Consider the following 18,359-nt stretch of genomic DNA (forward strand, 5'->3'; position numbering starts at 1 on the left):
TGTCCCCGCGGCCGTTATCCTCCCACCTTCGACTCTATCCTCGCGCATCCCAGCGTCGTCTCGCGCTGAGATATTCTCCCTTTTGCCCTCGAGGAACGAGCAATGCGGAGGCTCAGGTATGCAAGATGGCCGCCGCTGAGAAGCGTTCGCAACGAGGACCGCTTACGGGCGAACCAGGGAAAGAGACCGGCTATCCGTGAAACAGAGATGAAGCTAGCCGAGGGACGAAGACGGAACTTGCGTCGTATCGGAGGGACGAGGAAAGGACGACCGAGATGAATAATGCGCGGGGGAGGAGGGGTAGCAGAAGAACGAAGAGAAGAGGACAAGAGAGAGAAAGAGGCAGTTAGGTTGACAAGGGTGTGGGGTAGCGAGGAAGAGAGGCGGTGGAACGAGAGGTCTAGAACCACGATGCCGTAGATATATATCCGCGGCCCTGTAGCCACTTTTATAACTAATCCGTTACCACGATCGAACGCTTCGCTCGAACTTTCCACCTCTCTTCCCTCTCGACTCTCTTCCGTCTTCTTTTTTCTCTCGATCGAGAGCACGGCCGCGCGAGCTACACGCGCGACTAGATTCTCTTCGCTGTTTTCCTTTAATCTAGTTTACTGGGTACCGGCCGCTATATGGACACCAGCGACTCCTCCTCCTCCCTCTACCGACCGTACGTGCCGATTACCGTATCGATAGCTAACCCGATTTACGCGTATGCGCCCACCGCCACTTCCTTCCTTTCTTCCTCTCTTTCTCTCTTCTTTTCTCTCTCCTCTTCCTTTTTTTCACGACGTAACGTAGGATCCTGAACAGAGCGTCGCGTGGATAAGATTAAACCCGTGTACGGACGGTCCGGGGAACGTTTGAGAAATCGTTATCTAGCAAGAACGGAAAGTATGCACATACCTACTACGCGCGCGGGATGGAATGCCACGGGAAATTAGGAGTCTCAAAGTTTTGCCTCCCAACAGTCTCGACTATGAACGTTTTAAGGATCTTTTTATCCGAATGGATTTGGTCGAGGCGTTTCAAACGGAAGCTATCCGTCGGAAATTGATCTTTTGCTTGATTTTTATAAAGTGACGCTCGACAACGTGTCGGTTTTATGATATCAACTTCCTGATTGGCAAAGGTTAACGACAAGTATTCGTCGCGAAGGAGGGTGCGGCAGGATGCCGCCGGTATCCGCGTGCTTGATATCCGATGTTCAGCGGTACGACAACGTGCATGCATATGCCATTTGTTGGTCCATGATATTCGAAAGGTTACGGTCCGAAAGACGACAAAAGATCCTGACATTTATCCAGACGATACGATACGAGCTCTGTGTGATACTACCAGTTTTACAATTCATCTGGTCGCTTGAACCGTATCGCGATCGCGTTAGTGTGAGAAGAACTGCAACGTTAAAAACGATTTTCTCGAACGTAACTTTGATTAATTGGATGCGAGTTTTGAATGGAAGTAGAAGTCGCGGTAAACAAGTAGTAATAACTGTGAAAAGTCAGCCAAGATGACTCGCGGTAGGAATAACTAATCTCGGCACAAAGGGTGATTTATCCGCGACACGCTTCCCATAAATGAACGTGATAAATTTAATAGAAAGCGAAATAATCGCCGTTATTCTTGAAATCTTCCGTTCGACGTTAAATCATCCGCGGCCCTCAACAACCGGTATATTAGGTATTCTTATCTTGCAAGTATCTCAACTTGGTATCATTTTCCGAACACACGTAGGGAACGTACTTTCCTGCAGGCCGATTTACCAATATAATTGTACAAGATAGATCGCTTGATCACGGTAACGCGCATCCACCAAAGCGTACTTCGTAAATCTTATCGGTAGATCCGCGATGGTACACGATGGATCTTCGTCGAGAAAGCTACGATTCGACCAGAAATGTGATCGCTTTCCGCGTAGGTAAGCGTTACGATCGCCAACACGGTCTTTGCCGAATCGCGATATCTTGGCCGAGTGCGAAAGTGGATCGTTGCAAACTTCTTAACAACTTATTTTGCGAGTCACGCCCGTGTAAATTTACCGCAGATCGTTCCTCACTCGAAATGGTCTTTTGCGCCCACTTGTCTAACATTATTTCGCGTTGCTACCATATACGGGGCAGCATCATTCACAAAACAGTAAAATTCTATCGAGTTGCGGTGTGTCACGTGGGCGTTACATGCAACAGCTTCATTGTTTCACCGAACAATAACTGTAACATGTTCTCTTCTGTTTATCTTCGACCGTTGGACAACCGCACAAAATGTGTCGATTGTCGGTCGCTTCTGGACTACCTTCGAATGGAAGAGAAAAAAGCAATAAAGAAAAGCAGGGAAGAAATTTCTTTTTTATGTAAAGAAATCGTTTCGTCAACGATTTATTCGTTAATGAAGATTATTAGAGAGTAAGATGTACAAGATTTATTACATAAATTTATACAATAAAAAAAGTGTGTTTATTTTTTAGGTGCTCCATACGCATCCGGCATTCTTTCTATGGTGTATCTATGCTGAGCGACGTACATTATAGGTACACCAGGTATTTTTCGTATTCTCCTCTTTAGATCTTTGTCGTTAGTTGCCACAATGTAGCATTTATGCTAAAAAATTGCAGTATTATAATTACTATAAATTATAAGTACTGTTAGGTAGACCTTTGATTTTGGAACAAATTATACTCACTTGAGTTACTCTATTGACGATACAGTCATCCGCATACGTGCCTTTGTGCATACAGTTTAACCTTTCAAATCTAGGATCTTTCATAATCCTTAAAGCTATTTTATACTTTTGGCCCAATTTTTCCATTTCACCCAACACACAATCCGTTATATATGGAATACATTTAGCATAAAGGCATTCCATCATATTTTCTATGATATCTAATTTATTTTTAATAGAGAAATTTATAAAATTTGTATCTACCAAAATATGATAAGGAGGTCCTAGTTGTGTGTTATATTGGAAAAACAATGCAGAGGACTGCTGGGGACTATAATAACATCATAATGGTATAATTTTATAATCTAATATTATGAAAATATTACAGCACATACAAGAATACTTACGCTTCTGTTATTTTAATTTCAGTTGGATTTTCTTTTTTAACTTTTCTTGGTGGTGCACGATGCTCTGGTTTTCTACAAATCGTAAATATGCATTGTGTAGGTGGTTCTACATAGTAACACTTTTTTACTTTGTGACTGATAATAAAATTGACTTACATTCTTGAATCTGTCAGGCTTATCATTCTTTTCATTTGTGCAAATCTTTGCATAACAACTTTTCGCGTCCTCTTATTTTTTCCCTGTACATTTCAAATAAGTTGAAAAATAACTTTATGTTTTGGCGTATAAGTTAAACAAAATCATTGCAATATCAAAATTTAAAAACATAACCTAAATACACGTTTAACATATTTTATAAGAAATGTAATATTTTATAGATAAAATGTTATTTACCATTTTTTATGTTTAATACTCAATACTCTATTATGTTTACAATAAAAATTAGTATATCGATAATCTAATTTTTCACTTCAAAATATATACTGCGCTATAAATTGCGTGCAAAACTGTTCAGTACTACCAACACTAGTATTTTCTGTTTAATTATCTATTACCAATACCAACGTAAAATATGAACCTGATTGTAATATATACCTTAATATCGCCATCTATGTGAAACTACCCGTAGAATATGTGCGCTGTTAAGTGGCGCCACATAGTGTAGATATTGGCACGGTAAAAATAAATTATGTATGAATTGTGTATGAAATGTAATGAATTTAGTAACAAATTTATTGATTAAATGCAACAAAAATGTATGTAACAAATGTAACAAAATTATTTATCAATTATAATTATAATTATTCGCCAATTTTCATACTTACCTTTATTGCCATAGAATAATACATCGCTAAGACAAATCACTCGCTTTGCTATATGATATACATGAATAAAATCAATCTTTATTACATAAATATTACACAAATTTATATTGGATCTTAAATAGAATTTTATTATATTTTATTTATTATATATATTAAATAGAATTTTTTTATATCACAAGGTAGCATGAGTGTACTTTAAGGTGATTTATGTAGTAATGCAAGAATGTATGTAAACCGGAAGTCGTCCAAATCCGGAAGGCAGGGACTATGTTTAATAAATAATAAAATAATAAATAAATAGAATACTTTTTTCAATTTTATAATCCGTATATAATAAAATAATAAATAAATAGAATACTTTTTTTCAATTTTATAATCCGTATATATAAGCAGAGAAAACAAAGATTGAAAAATAAGGGAGAATTGTAACACTGAACTCAGTCTAGATGCATTTCCTAAAAGTGCAAAAATTGTTATAATTCAAAGTTTTCTCAAGTTGTAATTAAGTTATTAAAATATAATTATTTGTTTTGAAGGTTATTTCGTTCAAGTTTTTGCTCATTTCTAAGCGACTTGTTAATTTCATTAAACCATTCAATTTCAAATTTTGCAGATACAAGCAGAGTACTTCCGCATTTGATTGGTAACAACCCAACTTGAAATTCTCCGAATTTTTATGACAAACGAGATAGTCATAAATTCAAGAAAAATTAACTGATTCCTTTGTACTACAATTACATACTATATGACAATTATCTTTTAATAATATTTAATTTTAATAATATAATTTAATATTTTGGATTTTACCATTGACCGGAAGTACCTTCCTTGCTGACCCCCCACCTTTCCTGCTGACCCCCTACCTTCCTTGCTGACTGGCCATTTTCTTTCCGCTTTGTGGTAATGACGCTGAGTCGTGTGCAGGCGGTATCCTGAAGCACAGTGTAGTTCTGCTCTTTGTTAAGTACAGATCAAGTACAGTGCAAAATCAGTTGAACTATTGCCATTTTTACCAACATATTATCAGTGTTGTTGCTATAAATATAATATATATAATTTGATTAAGTGCACAAGAGAATTATTTATGCCTTAATGTTTCTATAACTATCGAAACTTGCAATGGGCGTTGCACTTTGTTTCTGATCTTTTGTGGTTTTGCGTTGCTTAATTTGTGAAAGATGCCAAAAAAATCCAACAAATCGCAATGGGGTGGCCGAGGTGGAAGATCTGGAAATTTTGACGATAAACACTATTTCGGTATATTTTTCATCATTACTCTTAGGTGATAAAGGTAGGTGAAATTGGTCGCGTCTACATTAATTTTTTGCTTTACACAGGGCACGATGACCGTGTACCCAGAAATGATAGAGGTTCCTACCTTGGTAATAGGCCTAGAGTATCATTCAAAACGCAAGCAAGACCAACAAGGGATGTGCCTAGAAGTCTAACATTAGCATGCTTAGACGAAGATGTACAAATGGCAACAAGTTCCAATAATAATAATAACAATCGGCAAGTTATTATAACAGGAAGAAATAGAAGGACGCAACGTGGAAGAAATAGCCCTGTGCCTCATAGAAGATATAGGACTAGTTTAGTTCCTAGACCTAAGCGATTTCCTATGGGAGAAACCAATTGGTATAAAATTACTGTAAGTATATAATAAGTATAAGGAAATAAATTTTAATGTTCGGTTTAGTTTTAGTTTTAATCATAAAAATCATTTTTGATTACAGATACCATATGGGCAGAAATATGATAAAGATTATATAATAAATAATCTTCTTAGTTATATAGCACCAGAAACTTTTCTTCCAATAATGGTAAATATGAAACATTTCAATTATATTATATAATTACAAATAAAATAATTACAAAGTGTGAACTCTGTACAAAATATAAAAATTTGTCAACAGTACCGGGTTTTTGGAAATGAAGCCAATTTTTACGTAGATGATGAGAAAATAGCCGTTGCGTTACTTGATTGTGATCGTAAAATTACAACTACTGATGGATACAAATTATTAGTAAGAGTCTCCAAATCACCGTTTCCTCAATGTGAAATTGATGCCAAGCTCAAAGAAAGATTGAAACAAGCCATGTCTAAACGATATATGCATGCTACAAATGCATTAGACTTGTCAAGGTTTCACAGAGATCCAGGTTAGAAAAATTTAAAGTAATATTTTACACATAAATTTCTTGTACGGAATATTGTAGTAATTTTGATTGTTACAGATCTTGTTTCTGACTACTTTTGTGCATTGTTCCAACCTTCAATATTAAAAACAGTGTTGGACATTGTATCAGAATACATACCAGATTTGGAGGCATTAAATTTGGATGGAAATAAGTTGCAGACACTCCAATATTTAAATATCCTGAATAGAAAATTTCTAAAGTTAAAGATATTGTATATTGGAGATAACAGGGTATGTAATTTAAGCTGATATAAGCTATGAGTATTTTATCGTTTATATCATAGTGATTGATTCAATATATAATTAATGTTTTGTAGATAAAGGATATTAATCAACTGGATATTATCAAAGATCTGAAGTTGGAAGAGCTTAAATTGGCAGGGAATCCTATATGCAACAAGTATAAATCTCGACAAAATGACTACATCAGGTAATGTAGTATTTCAATACGATCTTCCCTTTCACGATCATGTATTTTCCAAATCTGAGTTGAATTGACACTGTTTACAAATTTTAATTAATACCTACAATTAACAGTATATACACTAAAAATATCAACCTATTTATTTATTAGAATATCTATCATATTTTTAAATTATTTGAAATGAAGTAATAAGTAGTTCTTAAAAATTCCAAATTATTCCATTAGTATTCGTTCCATTAAATTAAACCCTTACATTAATAAGGCAAATATTTCTGTTATTACGATTAACTTGGAGCTTCCGGGCTTCCGGCTTTTCTGTCCTGACAACAGCGACGTGCGGAGGAGGTTTCCCAAACTCCTGCGACTGGTAAGTAATAAACGATAATCGTATTATCAATCACTATACTTCATAAAATGAATGAAATCAGAAATAACTGCTTTTTATATTTTATAAGGATGGCATGGATCTCCCGAAGCCAATCTTATTCGATGTAGTGGACGAAGGAAACAAAATACCCCCTTCTCAGAGGATGTTTGTTGCAAATGCAAAAGCACAAGAAATTGCTAGTCAATTTCTACAGCAATACTTCCTCATATTTGATAGTGAGAATCGTCAACCATTGCTAGATGCGTATGTCGAACATGCGTGTTTTAGCATGACTGTGTCTTATCCTCCTCACTATACTAACAAGTAAGTTTCTGCATACAGATTAACTCAGAAATAAACGACATATATTTTAATAATAATAAATAAATAATCTAATAAACGGGATATTACAGATTAAATGGATACCTAATGGAAAATAGAAACCTAATAGAAAACAAGAACCTAATGGACAATAGAAACCTGTACAGAACAAACGATACAAACAGAAGGCAGAAGTTATTAAAACATGGTCGTTTGCCTGTAGTTTCATTTATTTCCGAAATGCCACGAACTTTGCATTATGTAAATACATTCACAATGGACATCAACCCGATAACAGTAAGATCTTATTTCTTTGTAAACAAAAACGAAATGTGCAACCTATTCATTGTGTTATACAGCAACTTTATATTTCTAGGATGGAATAATGTTGATTACAGTCACTGGACTGTTCAAAGAGCTTGACAAGAAAGAACAGCCTATTCGTTACTTTAACCGAACCTTTATAATAGTGCCGGAAGGAAATGGTTACTGTATTCGAAATGAACAACTACATATCAGTCAACCGACAGACGCGCAATTAAAACAATTGTGTAGTCAACCACAAGCGCAAATACCAAATCCAGGATCACAGACTCCTTCGATTAGCGGCAATGAACAATCATTAACAGTTCAGTTGCCCGAAGACGTAAAACAACAAATGACGATGACGCTCAGCCAACAAACAAACATGAACTTGGAATGGAGTTTAAAGTGTTTACAAGAAGTATCATGGAATTATGACAATGCGCTCTCAGCGTTTCAAGAATTTTACAAGCGGGGACAAGTACCAGCGGAAGCATTTAATAAATAAGAATATAATACGTGGAAAAGTAAGACTTAGAGAAATTTCAATTTTATTCGTTATTCTTTTCTGCTGCATGTGTCTTTACAGTACATGATAGATTTGTATCGTAATCAGTGTAAAGGTGCAGTTTTCTTAGATATTAGTTCTTTTTCTTTTCTCATCAAAAATAAGGAGTTAATTTTAATCGTATTCATTATGTGTTACAAATGGACATTGACTTTTTTTTCTTACTTTATAATTATAAGAAATTACTGCTTAAAGTCTTATGCGTTTATTGTCTTTATAGCGAATAAAAAGAAGATTGTTGTAAAATACTGAAAGCAGCCAATAATTTTTTCCACAAAGTATTGTATTTAACAGCAATCTTCTTTTTATGTCAATGAAATGCATAATGCTTTTATCATTAAAGAATACAAGATGTATATTATTTTTATTTTAAGAGTAGTTGTCTCTCGTAAGTTAAAATTTAGTCATGATTTTTAGCTTTAAAAAATTTCAGGGGATGTTGATACTAGTGTGCGATACAATTGATTTTGACTTTCATTTTTGTATGTCTGAAGTTTCGTACAGCAATACAATATTCCAAACTTCAGATTTTAATTTCCTATAATTATTTACAACATACAATTGTAATTCACTTTTGGAATTATATCGAACATGAGCATTGTGTTCATTATGAGAAACACAAATAATACTTAGATTTCTCGCACTGCTAGTTCAATTACGAATCATATTTCGTATGTATATAATGATGCACATTTTATATTATGATTCAAGTAATCTATATCTGATACGTTTGGTCTATCCTAGAATACGTGTGCGATAATACTCTAACGTTTGTAAATAGACAATTTTATAATACTATGTAATTATTTGTGCCTTTCTTTGATTAAACTATCAAATGAAATGAGCATCATTATGTATGTGATATAGATTAGTTTACATTAAATTTAATAAGGCTACAATGTCATGAATGTATAATCTTAGAAAGATTATATCACATCTCACTTCATATCATGCTGGTTGTTCGTATTTATAATAAATATGTTACATAATTTTATGAACATTTAAATAATGAAAACATCTGTCACATAGCGTGAAAAAAATCTATTCTCTCTGTAGCGAATTTCTTTAATCAGTTTGATATTAAAGTTATTGTGATAAAATAATAGTTCTAGCAAAAGAATTTAACATCGATAATAAAAGAGATACAAATCAACCAGCATGAAATGTTTGTATCAGTTGTTGGGAATTGAAATACCGCGTTAATTTTATACCTTTCGGAATCTGCGCAAATTTATATATAGATGCATTGTTAGCATCTATATCCATTATTATATGTTTCTGTCAAATCTGCAAATCCAAAGATTAGCTACAGTTCGTGAGCATAAATTATTCGTTGGTATCCGTAAAGAACGCGCGTTTAATAAAACTATATCACTCTATTATGTTACACATATCCAGGGGATAGAGATGAACTAGCCCTCACGATATGTAATCTATTTAATTTATTCATTTCTGAAAATGGTCGAATTGCCTTTGTAATGAAAAAGAAGGACACTGATGAAAGAACGAAAAACAATAGTTCTGATGGATCAGCTGAAATTCTAACAAGGAAGTTTGATCTTTCTTGTCGAAGCTTGTCGATATGCAACAAAATGTGCTACGACAAACAGTCACACAATATTTGTGCAATGTTAAGAAACAACATGACATTGAAAAGGCTGAACTGCATTCGACCGTATCAGTTACTGCTGTGGACTGAACCCACAGAAAGTTTTGTGCTGTATTGATGTCGATCAGACAGGAGCTATAACCGGCTCTTAATTTTGTGTCTTTTTGAAAGACATAGTAAATCATACTGGCACATAAAACTGATCGCAGTGGTATGACAACGAAACTAAAGAATGGAACAAAATGTATTCGATGTAACACAGTTTGTTTGAAAGAATTATTCTACGACATAGAATTATTAGTACAATTATATAAAATAAGCATGATTGATATATTACCGAGAGTATAATTTATGCTCACATTCTGTACAGATCTTATTAAAATGATAGAATATTTGTAGCAGTACTGCAAGTTCTTCGGGAAAAATATTTGTTCCAATGTACTGCTAGTCGTTATCAAATGTTTTTTCTTTTGCTATATAGAAAGAATGTCATTCAAAAAGGAAGCGAGAGGAAATGTAGAAAAGGAAATAGGGAAACTCATAAAATGTGAAAAAGATATTTTTATTATCATATACATTACATATGTAGTAAGAGATCGATTGATTCAGTAGGGAATATTATTGCTATTTCATTGCGAACTATTGCGTTTGTAACTTCATCTTTAATTAAACAAAATATGTAAATAACTGATTAATGTATATGTTCAAGATACATTTTTACATTATGTATACTTGTCAGATTAGGGTACTTGAACATAACATACAAGATGGAAATATGTAACTTGTAATTAATAAAAGTAGATATTTGTATACATAATATATAGGCGTTTTTCATCGGAGGCAATAAATGTAATGTAAATAAGAATTAGAAATTTATTAAATAAAATTTGGTTTTTACAGAATAAATGTGAAGTATTTGATATTTTTTAAGTACTTCCCGTCCACTAAATATCACGTATTTTCAGGTTCAATCACCGCCAAGATCCCGCTTTCTATCACTTACGAATAAGATGTTAATTAATTTTTACTTCTAAAATCATAGGATGCCATAGAATACTTACTTCATCAATTTCTTGTTTCGTTAAGTCCTGTTTTCCTTTCCGTTTAAAGAAACCTAACTGAAAAATGTTATTAAATAAAACATGTTATAATCACGTTCAATAAAAAGATATCTTACCATGTTTAAAATTGCGACACAAATGCATAATAATAACAGCCCCACCAAAACAGAAACGATAATAATCCATAGCTGTAGCTTTTCCATTTTTGGAGTGTAATAGAACATTGTCATAACTTCTATTGTGGAACTATTTTTAATCATTTTTAAATTATTTCAGATAATATATAGATACAAGTACTTAGAAAATATGTAATAAAATGTAAAATATATTTACCGGGTTCCATTGATATCTAGCCTTTCATCTGGTTTTATGATTTCTACGTTCACCTCGGTGGTAAATTTGACAACGGCTCTTTTATTCCTAAAGTTGGCTTAAGATATCGAAAAAAGCGTAAACGAATGAAACATGTAACCGTATGTTATAATATATGTATGAAGAAGCAATATAAGTGATTACCTTTAAATTTATCGATATTTAATAAAAATTTAATCACCAACTTTCCAACATCTTGTAACGTTTTCAGCGTATTTAAACTGCATACGATGGTCGTACAAGCTATGTCAGGTGTTGAACAATTTATATAAATAATATTATCTGTCAAATTTTTGTTCAACGTTTCTGAAGTTTGAACATTCTTCGCGTCACTTAGGTATACGGCTGAAGCCTCTACGTTTCTTTTGTGTATATCAAATTTATCTAAGAATGATTCCTCTTGAACTTCACCTAATTGACTATCCACTAAAGTACTCTCGGAAGAGCATTCAAAAAGTTCCCCTGATATGTATAGCTAAAAACATATTTCATCGACAATTTATATCTACAAGAAAGAGAGTCCATAGATTCTTACTTGAGGTTTGTACATGTATATCAAAGTTGTTGAGTCTTCAGTAGCTAATGGCACTTTAACAGCAAGTTGTGCATCTTCTATAGGCGATGCTCCAAGTTTATACACTTGATAAGTATGTTGAAAAGTAATATTTGAAGAACTTTCGTTTAAAGTAGTTAAATAGTAGGCTTCTTCATTTGCTTTGCTGAAAAATAATATTAGTCAAAACAAATGCATTGTTTGCTACAAGACAAATATATCTAAATAATACGAACCCATGCAGAGATAGAGAAACCTCGTTTACTAAATTAAGAGTTTTGCTTATGTTCGTCGTTCCATGATTTATACTACGAGTTTTTATGATTGCGTAAAAATATAATTTATTATGGTCATACAGCGATCCATTAATTAAGTGTCTCATATCCAAGTTTAATTTAACACTTCTCTATAAAAAAAAAAAGCATTAAATTTTTATTATCATACATTAGCAATACGATTTGTAAGAAAATGTTCAAAGTACCTCTTCTCCGTTCCAAATGGGGTTTCCCGTATCACAGATTACTATCAAATTTTCTTTCGAGTTATCTTCTTGACAAAAGGGTAAAATGCTACGTAACATTATTCTCTCAGGTAATGTGAACTCAAGTATGGTAAGGTACGCAGGTTCTCCATAGTTTTTCAAACTGATTTCTAAACTTATATCGCTCGAACCAATAATCCACGTATCGTTGTATTGTATATTATAAAATTTTGCAGTAGCGGATATATTAGAATTACAAACTTTATCTTCTCCACAACCGATGTTGAAAGGAAGGAAAGCTTGAGCAGTTTGTAATTTATTGTTTCGCTTTTCAACAAGACAGTATTTGCAAAAATTACTCGACGTATTATCATATAAAAAATCATGTTTCGCAAAAATACTAATCGGCTCGATAAAATCTCGTATGTTTCTCTAGGAAATATCATATTAAATAAACCATAAGTTGATATAAAATTGACACAAAAATATGTTTAATATTACCGAAATATTAACTTGAGCAGATAGGCAAACATTTGACGTCAAGTTAGAAGATTTCAACTCCAAAATTGTTTGTTGAGTTCGCTGGTAACGTTCGTCTATAGTAACTGTAACCTTAGATTTTATAGCTAGAAATGAATTATGATTCACTGAAAAATATAAACAGCTTTAACCGTATGTAAAGATTTACATAATTACATACATGTACCTTGCTCACTATTATAACGTACATTACGTACAAAGTATAGCGGGCATATTTTAACTAAGAATTGCCTAGCGTCTCTTTGTAAAGTATTAGGTACAGTCTCAATTAAAAGTTGTGTTTTTGTTACTGGTTTACTACGTAGTATTATAGCGTGTCCTGATTTGTATGCTCCAACTGCGATATCCAAATATCTGCGCGTAGAAGATTATTGGACCGGGTACTGATCAAATAGATTTAAATATCGCATGGTGAGTTTTACCAACCCATTTGCATCGATATCAACCGGTTTCGATATTGAAAATCCAAATCTCTGTATTTTCTGCGAAGGACGCCGTAAAAATTTTGCAGCTTCGATTCGCTCCGACACTTCCAGATAATCTGAACCGCCGTTAAATACATAGATCACGCCGTCATTCTCCCAAGGTGATCCCACAATAATATCTATTGCAATAAGAAAACAAATTCTATAAAAACCTACGCCATTTGATATAAATGGATTCGGATTACCATCGAATCCATCGGCATCCAAATCACCGCTAGCTATGGCATATCCAAAATGACCTCCTTCTGCGGTCCCGTATAATATTTGAGTCATTTCAAATTGTCCCTGCAAGAAATACATAAAGTACCTACGCCAGAGCTCTGCACTATGCAGTACGATATACTGCGAGACAATATATTTTCAGCGCGAAATACTTCTTACTTTGGATGTACCGACAAATACATAGACTCTGCCGTTATCTTCTCCCCAAAGAGGTGCTCCAATTAGAAGATCATCTAAACCGTCATTGTTTAAATCCCCTACGGCCAAACTGGCTCCAAAAAATTCGCCAATATGAGTTCCATCTAGCTTTGTAACGAACTCGCGCGACTCCGGGTTGACTATTATTACCTAGAGAAAGAAATTGTTCATCGAAAATCTTTAATTTGATATAATTTCGAGATATTGTTTATTACCGTGCCAACATAGTGCCACCCGGGAGCTCCACTGGCGAAGAGTAATTGATCTTTTTTGAAGAAGTAACCAGATTCAACGCTGTATCCTGTAAATGTATATCGTTGCATACTAATCATAAAAATAAGTTTGTCGGTATAAAGGGCATACCAAACTGAGATAAATTGTCAAGAAACGACAACTCTATGGACATCGTTTCATTTAAATATACTACATCCACGGTGCCATAATCTTCGTGTTTTGGCTTCCCTACGATGCGATTTATTTTTCTCTCTCTTTTGCCTTCGTTGCCTTTGGTTTGCTAGATTTTATTATAAAAACGTTACTATATGATATAAAAGAATATAACAGTCAAAAATAATATTTATATACCTTCATTGAAGCATAATGAACAGAAAAGCCATGAAGCGGATTGTACCAAAATTTCGAATCGAAACCTAATCGATCGAAATGATATAATTATTTAATACATACGTTATAATATTAATCATAATTTTAATAATTAATTACATACTATAGGACATAAGATTCTTGTCTTCGATTGACAACACGTCCGAAGAAACTTTCCCACTGTAACACATGCCTTGCAAAGTTTCGAAATTAATATTTGTGAATGGTTTTGAAATCACTACAATTGTCCGCGGTGCGCACACCTATGATTAAAATGTCATTAAAAATTGTATTTAATATCACGAAATTGTTATTAACATTCCACTTACTGTCAGAATCCCATTTATTTCGTCTACAGAAATGGCACTCCCAAACCAACCAAATTGTTTCCGTATAAGTATGTTCATTGCGAACCGCGTTTCGTATCCTTTTTCGTTCTCAATCTTTTCTGGCTTGATTATTTGACATTTGCTATTTTTAATCGCACACCGGAACACAACACCAGGTTCGATCAGGTACGGAAATCTCTGTATAGAAGGCGAGGAATAATTTCCTTTCGGTGCCCCAACTATCAACCTTTCGTAATTATTATATAAAAATTAAATACGATCTAAGAGAACAAATTGATCGATATTTCACATACAAGGAATAATATACGTTACCAGGGTGTATCAGTGTCCGGTTCGTAGTATAAACGTACAGTGTAACCGAAATAATTATTAACGTTATAAGAATAAATAATAGGAAAATCTATGTCTATATTATATCCATACACTGTTCCAACGAACAAGAGGAATATTTCTATAACAAATATTCTGTAAACCATCGTGGCGAATTCAAACTTTACGTGCTCGTCGGAAAAAAGTATAAAACTATCGCAAATTTTTATTCAAGCACAGGAAGACAAATGATAATACAATCGTTGAGATATGTGTCATCATAATACAATTTAACTGTGACTAATGAATCATTTATTTCATCAAACTCATCGTCGTATTACAAGGATATATAAAAAGAATCTGTAGCTGCATTTAAAATCGCATACCTAAAATTTTTGAATTTTTTAGCATGTGTTTTTCGATATCCTTCATGTAATATGGTAAACGATCTCGTGGGTCCTCCGCTGGTAATTTAGGACACTACATATATAAAACATATTTACAACTTATTTCTAATGTATTATATTTCTACTTATATATTTCTTACTTATATATTTCTACTTATATATTTCTATAATGACATTTATACTTTTAAATAATCAAAGATTGTAAGTATACTTTGGATTGTTTCCTTAATTCCAAAGCTGTAGGCATTAGTTGGATAGTTCTCTTTTCTCTCTTATCTAAAGTAGGGTGATTCATAAATAATGGTATTTGAAATTTATCCTGATGTGTAAGCTCTTCAAATTTTTTCATCATCTCCCAGAATACTAAAACTTCTCTAGGGTCAATACAACTCTAAAAACATAAGAAACATTATTAGGACTAATTGCAAGTTATCAAAATTCTAAAGCTATATTAAATAAAAATTGCACACTTTTGCAGCTAATTCAAGTCCAACTTCATCAGCCTCAGTTTCAGATTTTCTTTTGTACCAAGAAAAAATGGCACCAAACAATGTATACATAGTTAAACAAAGTGTAGCTGCTGCTCTACTTTCATAAAATACCCAAATTAGAAATGAAAATACAATAGTTGCAACGTAATTTATCACTCCAAAAGACAATATTTCTGACTAGAAACAATTATATTATCATTAATTATTATTTCCTGGATTAGCATTTTCTTCTTTTATGAAATATTAATTATGAAATATTAAAAACGTCATTTACAAAATAATTATAACTCACTGCATGAAGAAGCATATTATGTGATATTTCATGGGCTAAAATAAATGTTAGTTGATCATTGCTTTTAATAAAGTTGAAGATGTCAATAATTACAATGATATTTCTATCCTAAAACATTTAAAATAAAATGTAATTTTTATTATGTAGAGTAAAATTTTATTTCACTTTTTTATATATGTAGATGATCTACATACTGGTAAGATTAGAACATTAGGAAATGATGCTATATTATTAAATATACGATGGATTATAGTAATAGTCCAATCAGTGTCTTTAAATAAATTTTTATTAGAGTTCATCAACCGCTTTAGTGCTGTGGCAATTATTTTATATTTGGGATCATGTAATGGTACCACGTTTTTCTGATTTTGCACTATTACCTATATAAATTTGTGATTATGTGAAATACTGCCATTACTTTCAGTTCACCCAAATTTTTGTTTAAGTACATACTTGAAATAAAATTTTAGAACTTTCAATTTGTCGAGCTTGATCAACTAAAATTAAACGTAGTTTCTTTCTTACTGGATCTTCCTTCAAATGTGTCAAGCAATAAACAAACAAAATGAAAGATAGAAATCCCAAAGAACCTAGAAATACATATAACATATATTTCTTATGTTATTTTAAATACTTATAAGTGATAGATAGTATACCATAAATAGTATATTTCCTTCGCTTAAACCACCTTATATATTTTTGCTGTTGTTCTATAGTTTGTTTCAACCACCATTTTCTTACAAAATGACCACAATAGCATGATCCAAAGCACAGAATTAATGGTGCAGGACAATTTAATCTTTGAGTTGTATGAAAATTTGATATTTGAAATTTCAAACCCTGCCATCTTCTTTCAAGCTTTTTACATTGAATCGAAAATGTTCTATAATTGGTACTATACAATAGACTTCTTTTTGTACATGTTAAAGCTCTACCAGTCGTTAATCGAAGATATTTGAAATACATTATTTATTCAGAACATTTATATAAATGAAACCATTATAGCAGTATAACTTTTCAATAAATCTTTACGAAGGTTATACACTGAAAAACTTTGCATAGGTCTTTCCTGAAGGGATAATTACTTTGTATGGCATAATATAAGGTTAGGATACATCTTGTTGCTGAAGATCAGATGAAAAAAGAAACATTTAAAGGGAAAAAAAGAGAAAGAGCATATGCTATATGTACTGTAATATATGTTACTTGCGTTAAAAAGTACAGTATTTTTAGAAAGAAAACCATAAATCCGGTATACGAATGCCTGACAAATGTTTTTTATAATGGTATCAGTGTATTGATGCATCAGCTGATATGTGTCAAAAAAGGCAGCTTCGCTTTCCTTCGTACAGACGTGAACTGTTGATACTTTAAATGACCTCTTGCGAAGAAGGTTTACTTAAGAATTGTATCATTGTATTGAGGAAAAAAATGAAATGCTCCAACGTATTTAAATGAATCTCGCAATTTCATTATATCTAAATATATTTTTAACTGAATATTTAAGAACTATTTAACGTATGTAATGTTAAAGATTTGTCATAAGGTTATAATCGATAATTCAAGCAAGATCGATTAATAACTGTTACAATAGCTGATCAAAACTAATACATATAATCTAATTTTTTTCCAAATTAACCGCAAATCGAGGATACTCAATTAATTTTCTCGTTTCTTAACGTACAATACACGATATATCTCTGCAAACGTAAAATATCTTAAAATCACTTTGCATAGAAAATGTTGAGAGACAATTATATGTATACTTTATTTATGTCTTTCAATCTTAAGCCATTCTTTAGGGATAACTAGTAAATTATTTTTTCACAAATAATTGGAAAATTACATAATTGTTTATATTTATTTATAACATTCAACTTTCAAACAATATATATGCAAATGACCAACGTTATTTTAAGGTACATATTAGTCTCCTCTTTCAGTTATCAATTTCAAAAAAACAAAACGAAAACAAGTCGGTTCCGTTAGAATAAAAATATTTAAGAAACTCATGCGAAGATTACTATGAAAATAAAACGAAAAATTCACAAACGAGACTTAAATGCGTATGACGTATATATGCATATATACTGATCGTTCTTGAAAATAAACCGGACAGGGATAAATTTATGGAGATACAAATTAGAAAGGAATTCGATTGAATATTGAATATGAAAACGGTGCAATTTCTAAGAACAATATACCGATACAGTAAGCGAAGCAGAAAGCACGTACTCGTACGTCTGCTATAAAGGGTTCGGTGTTGATTCTCGGTGCAGCTAGCGGCCAAGGATGCGTGTATTTGTGCGCGTT

At 32.7% G+C, this 18,359-nt stretch overlaps 3 protein-coding genes and 1 long non-coding RNA gene across 7 annotated transcripts; 2 read left to right on the plus strand and 2 right to left on the minus strand.

The window, feature by feature from the left end:
- Positions 1-2,385: 2,385 nt before the first annotated feature.
- Positions 2,386-3,931, minus strand: LOC117211520 (rRNA-processing protein FCF1 homolog). Of its 3 annotated transcripts, XM_033455486.1 has the most exons (6): positions 3,890-3,931; positions 3,660-3,703; positions 3,222-3,304; positions 3,066-3,137; positions 2,680-2,989; positions 2,386-2,597 (listed from the first exon to the last, which is right to left on the minus strand). In XM_033455486.1, exons 3-6 carry the CDS (start codon positions 3,272-3,274, stop codon positions 2,454-2,456), a joined length of 579 nt encoding a protein of 192 aa, XP_033311377.1. In that variant the 5' UTR covers positions 3,275-3,304; positions 3,660-3,703; positions 3,890-3,931; the 3' UTR covers positions 2,386-2,453. The 3 variants fall into 3 exon arrangements, with proteins under 3 accessions (XP_033311377.1, XP_033311378.1, XP_033311375.1); XM_033455487.1 differs by lacking the exon at positions 3,890-3,931 and having other exon boundaries at positions 3,660-3,705; XM_033455484.1 differs by lacking the exons at positions 3,660-3,703; positions 3,890-3,931 and adding an exon at positions 3,459-3,587.
- Positions 3,932-4,851: 920 nt separating this feature from the next.
- On the plus strand, positions 4,852-8,027 carry LOC117211596 (nuclear RNA export factor 1-like). The gene is made up of 10 exons (XM_033455654.1): positions 4,852-5,146; positions 5,227-5,540; positions 5,626-5,712; positions 5,806-6,052; positions 6,128-6,321; positions 6,408-6,520; positions 6,845-6,881; positions 6,970-7,205; positions 7,295-7,499; positions 7,579-8,027. Exons 1-10 carry the CDS (start codon positions 5,068-5,070, stop codon positions 8,011-8,013), a joined length of 1,947 nt encoding a protein of 648 aa, XP_033311545.1. The 5' UTR covers positions 4,852-5,067; the 3' UTR covers positions 8,014-8,027.
- Positions 8,028-10,537: 2,510 nt separating this feature from the next.
- Positions 10,538-18,226, minus strand: LOC117211589 (integrin alpha-PS5-like). 2 transcript variants are annotated; one of them, XM_033455619.1, is made up of 25 exons: positions 16,703-18,226; positions 16,500-16,636; positions 16,241-16,426; positions 16,047-16,154; positions 15,734-15,931; positions 15,475-15,654; positions 15,243-15,336; positions 14,527-14,765; positions 14,322-14,460; positions 14,180-14,244; positions 13,958-14,108; positions 13,810-13,895; positions 13,556-13,744; positions 13,360-13,459; positions 13,116-13,293; positions 12,856-13,043; positions 12,651-12,796; positions 12,150-12,581; positions 11,905-12,074; positions 11,651-11,834; positions 11,260-11,590; positions 11,077-11,173; positions 10,860-10,989; positions 10,744-10,800; positions 10,538-10,680 (listed from the first exon to the last, which is right to left on the minus strand). In XM_033455619.1, exons 1-25 carry the CDS (start codon positions 17,010-17,012, stop codon positions 10,678-10,680), a joined length of 4,098 nt encoding a protein of 1,365 aa, XP_033311510.1. In that variant the 5' UTR covers positions 17,013-18,226; the 3' UTR covers positions 10,538-10,677. The 2 variants fall into 2 exon arrangements, with proteins under 2 accessions (XP_033311510.1, XP_033311511.1); XM_033455620.1 differs by having other exon boundaries at positions 10,538-10,800; positions 16,047-16,081; positions 16,288-16,426.
- LOC117211598 lies at positions 12,958-14,022 on the plus strand. Its single transcript, XR_004488274.1, has 2 exons — positions 12,958-13,100; positions 13,180-14,022. It is a non-coding gene; the product is annotated as an uncharacterized LOC117211598 (long non-coding RNA).
- Positions 18,227-18,359: the final 133 nt, after the last annotated feature.

This window comes from Bombus bifarius, unplaced genomic scaffold (genome assembly GCF_011952205.1).
Source record: "Bombus bifarius isolate JDL3187 unplaced genomic scaffold, Bbif_JDL3187 scf7180000008239, whole genome shotgun sequence".
Lineage (NCBI taxonomy): Eukaryota > Metazoa > Arthropoda > Insecta > Hymenoptera > Apidae > Bombus > Bombus bifarius.

What these genes read in the sequence shown, in the direction of transcription:
- LOC117211589 (XM_033455619.1), bottom strand. Translation starts at nt 17,012, where the DNA reads ATGTATTTCAAATATCTTCGATTAACGACTGGTAGAGCTTTAACATGT. An exon ending in AAATAAATGGGATTCTGACA is followed by an intron (nt 14,461 to 14,526) that starts GTAAGTGGAATG and finishes TTTTAATCATAG; the next exon opens with GTGTGCGCACCGCGGACAAT. An exon ending in GGTGGCACTATGTTGGCACG is followed by an intron (nt 13,745 to 13,809) that starts GTAATAAACAAT and finishes TTCTTTCTCTAG; the next exon opens with GTAATAATAGTCAACCCGGA.
- LOC117211520 (XM_033455484.1), bottom strand. An exon ending in AGCCTGACAGATTCAAGAAT is followed by an intron (nt 3,138 to 3,221) that starts GTAAGTCAATTT and finishes TACGATTTGTAG; the next exon opens with AAAACCAGAGCATCGTGCAC. An exon ending in GAAATTAAAATAACAGAAGC is followed by an intron (nt 2,990 to 3,065) that starts GTAAGTATTCTT and finishes ATGTTATTATAG; the next exon opens with TCCCCAGCAGTCCTCTGCAT.
- LOC117211596 (XM_033455654.1), top strand. Translation starts at nt 5,068, where the DNA reads ATGCCAAAAAAATCCAACAAATCGCAATGGGGTGGCCGAGGTGGAAGA. An exon ending in TGACGATAAACACTATTTCG is followed by an intron (nt 5,147 to 5,226) that starts GTATATTTTTCA and finishes TGCTTTACACAG; the next exon opens with GGCACGATGACCGTGTACCC. An exon ending in TGGACATCAACCCGATAACA is followed by an intron (nt 7,500 to 7,578) that starts GTAAGATCTTAT and finishes TTATATTTCTAG; the next exon opens with GATGGAATAATGTTGATTAC.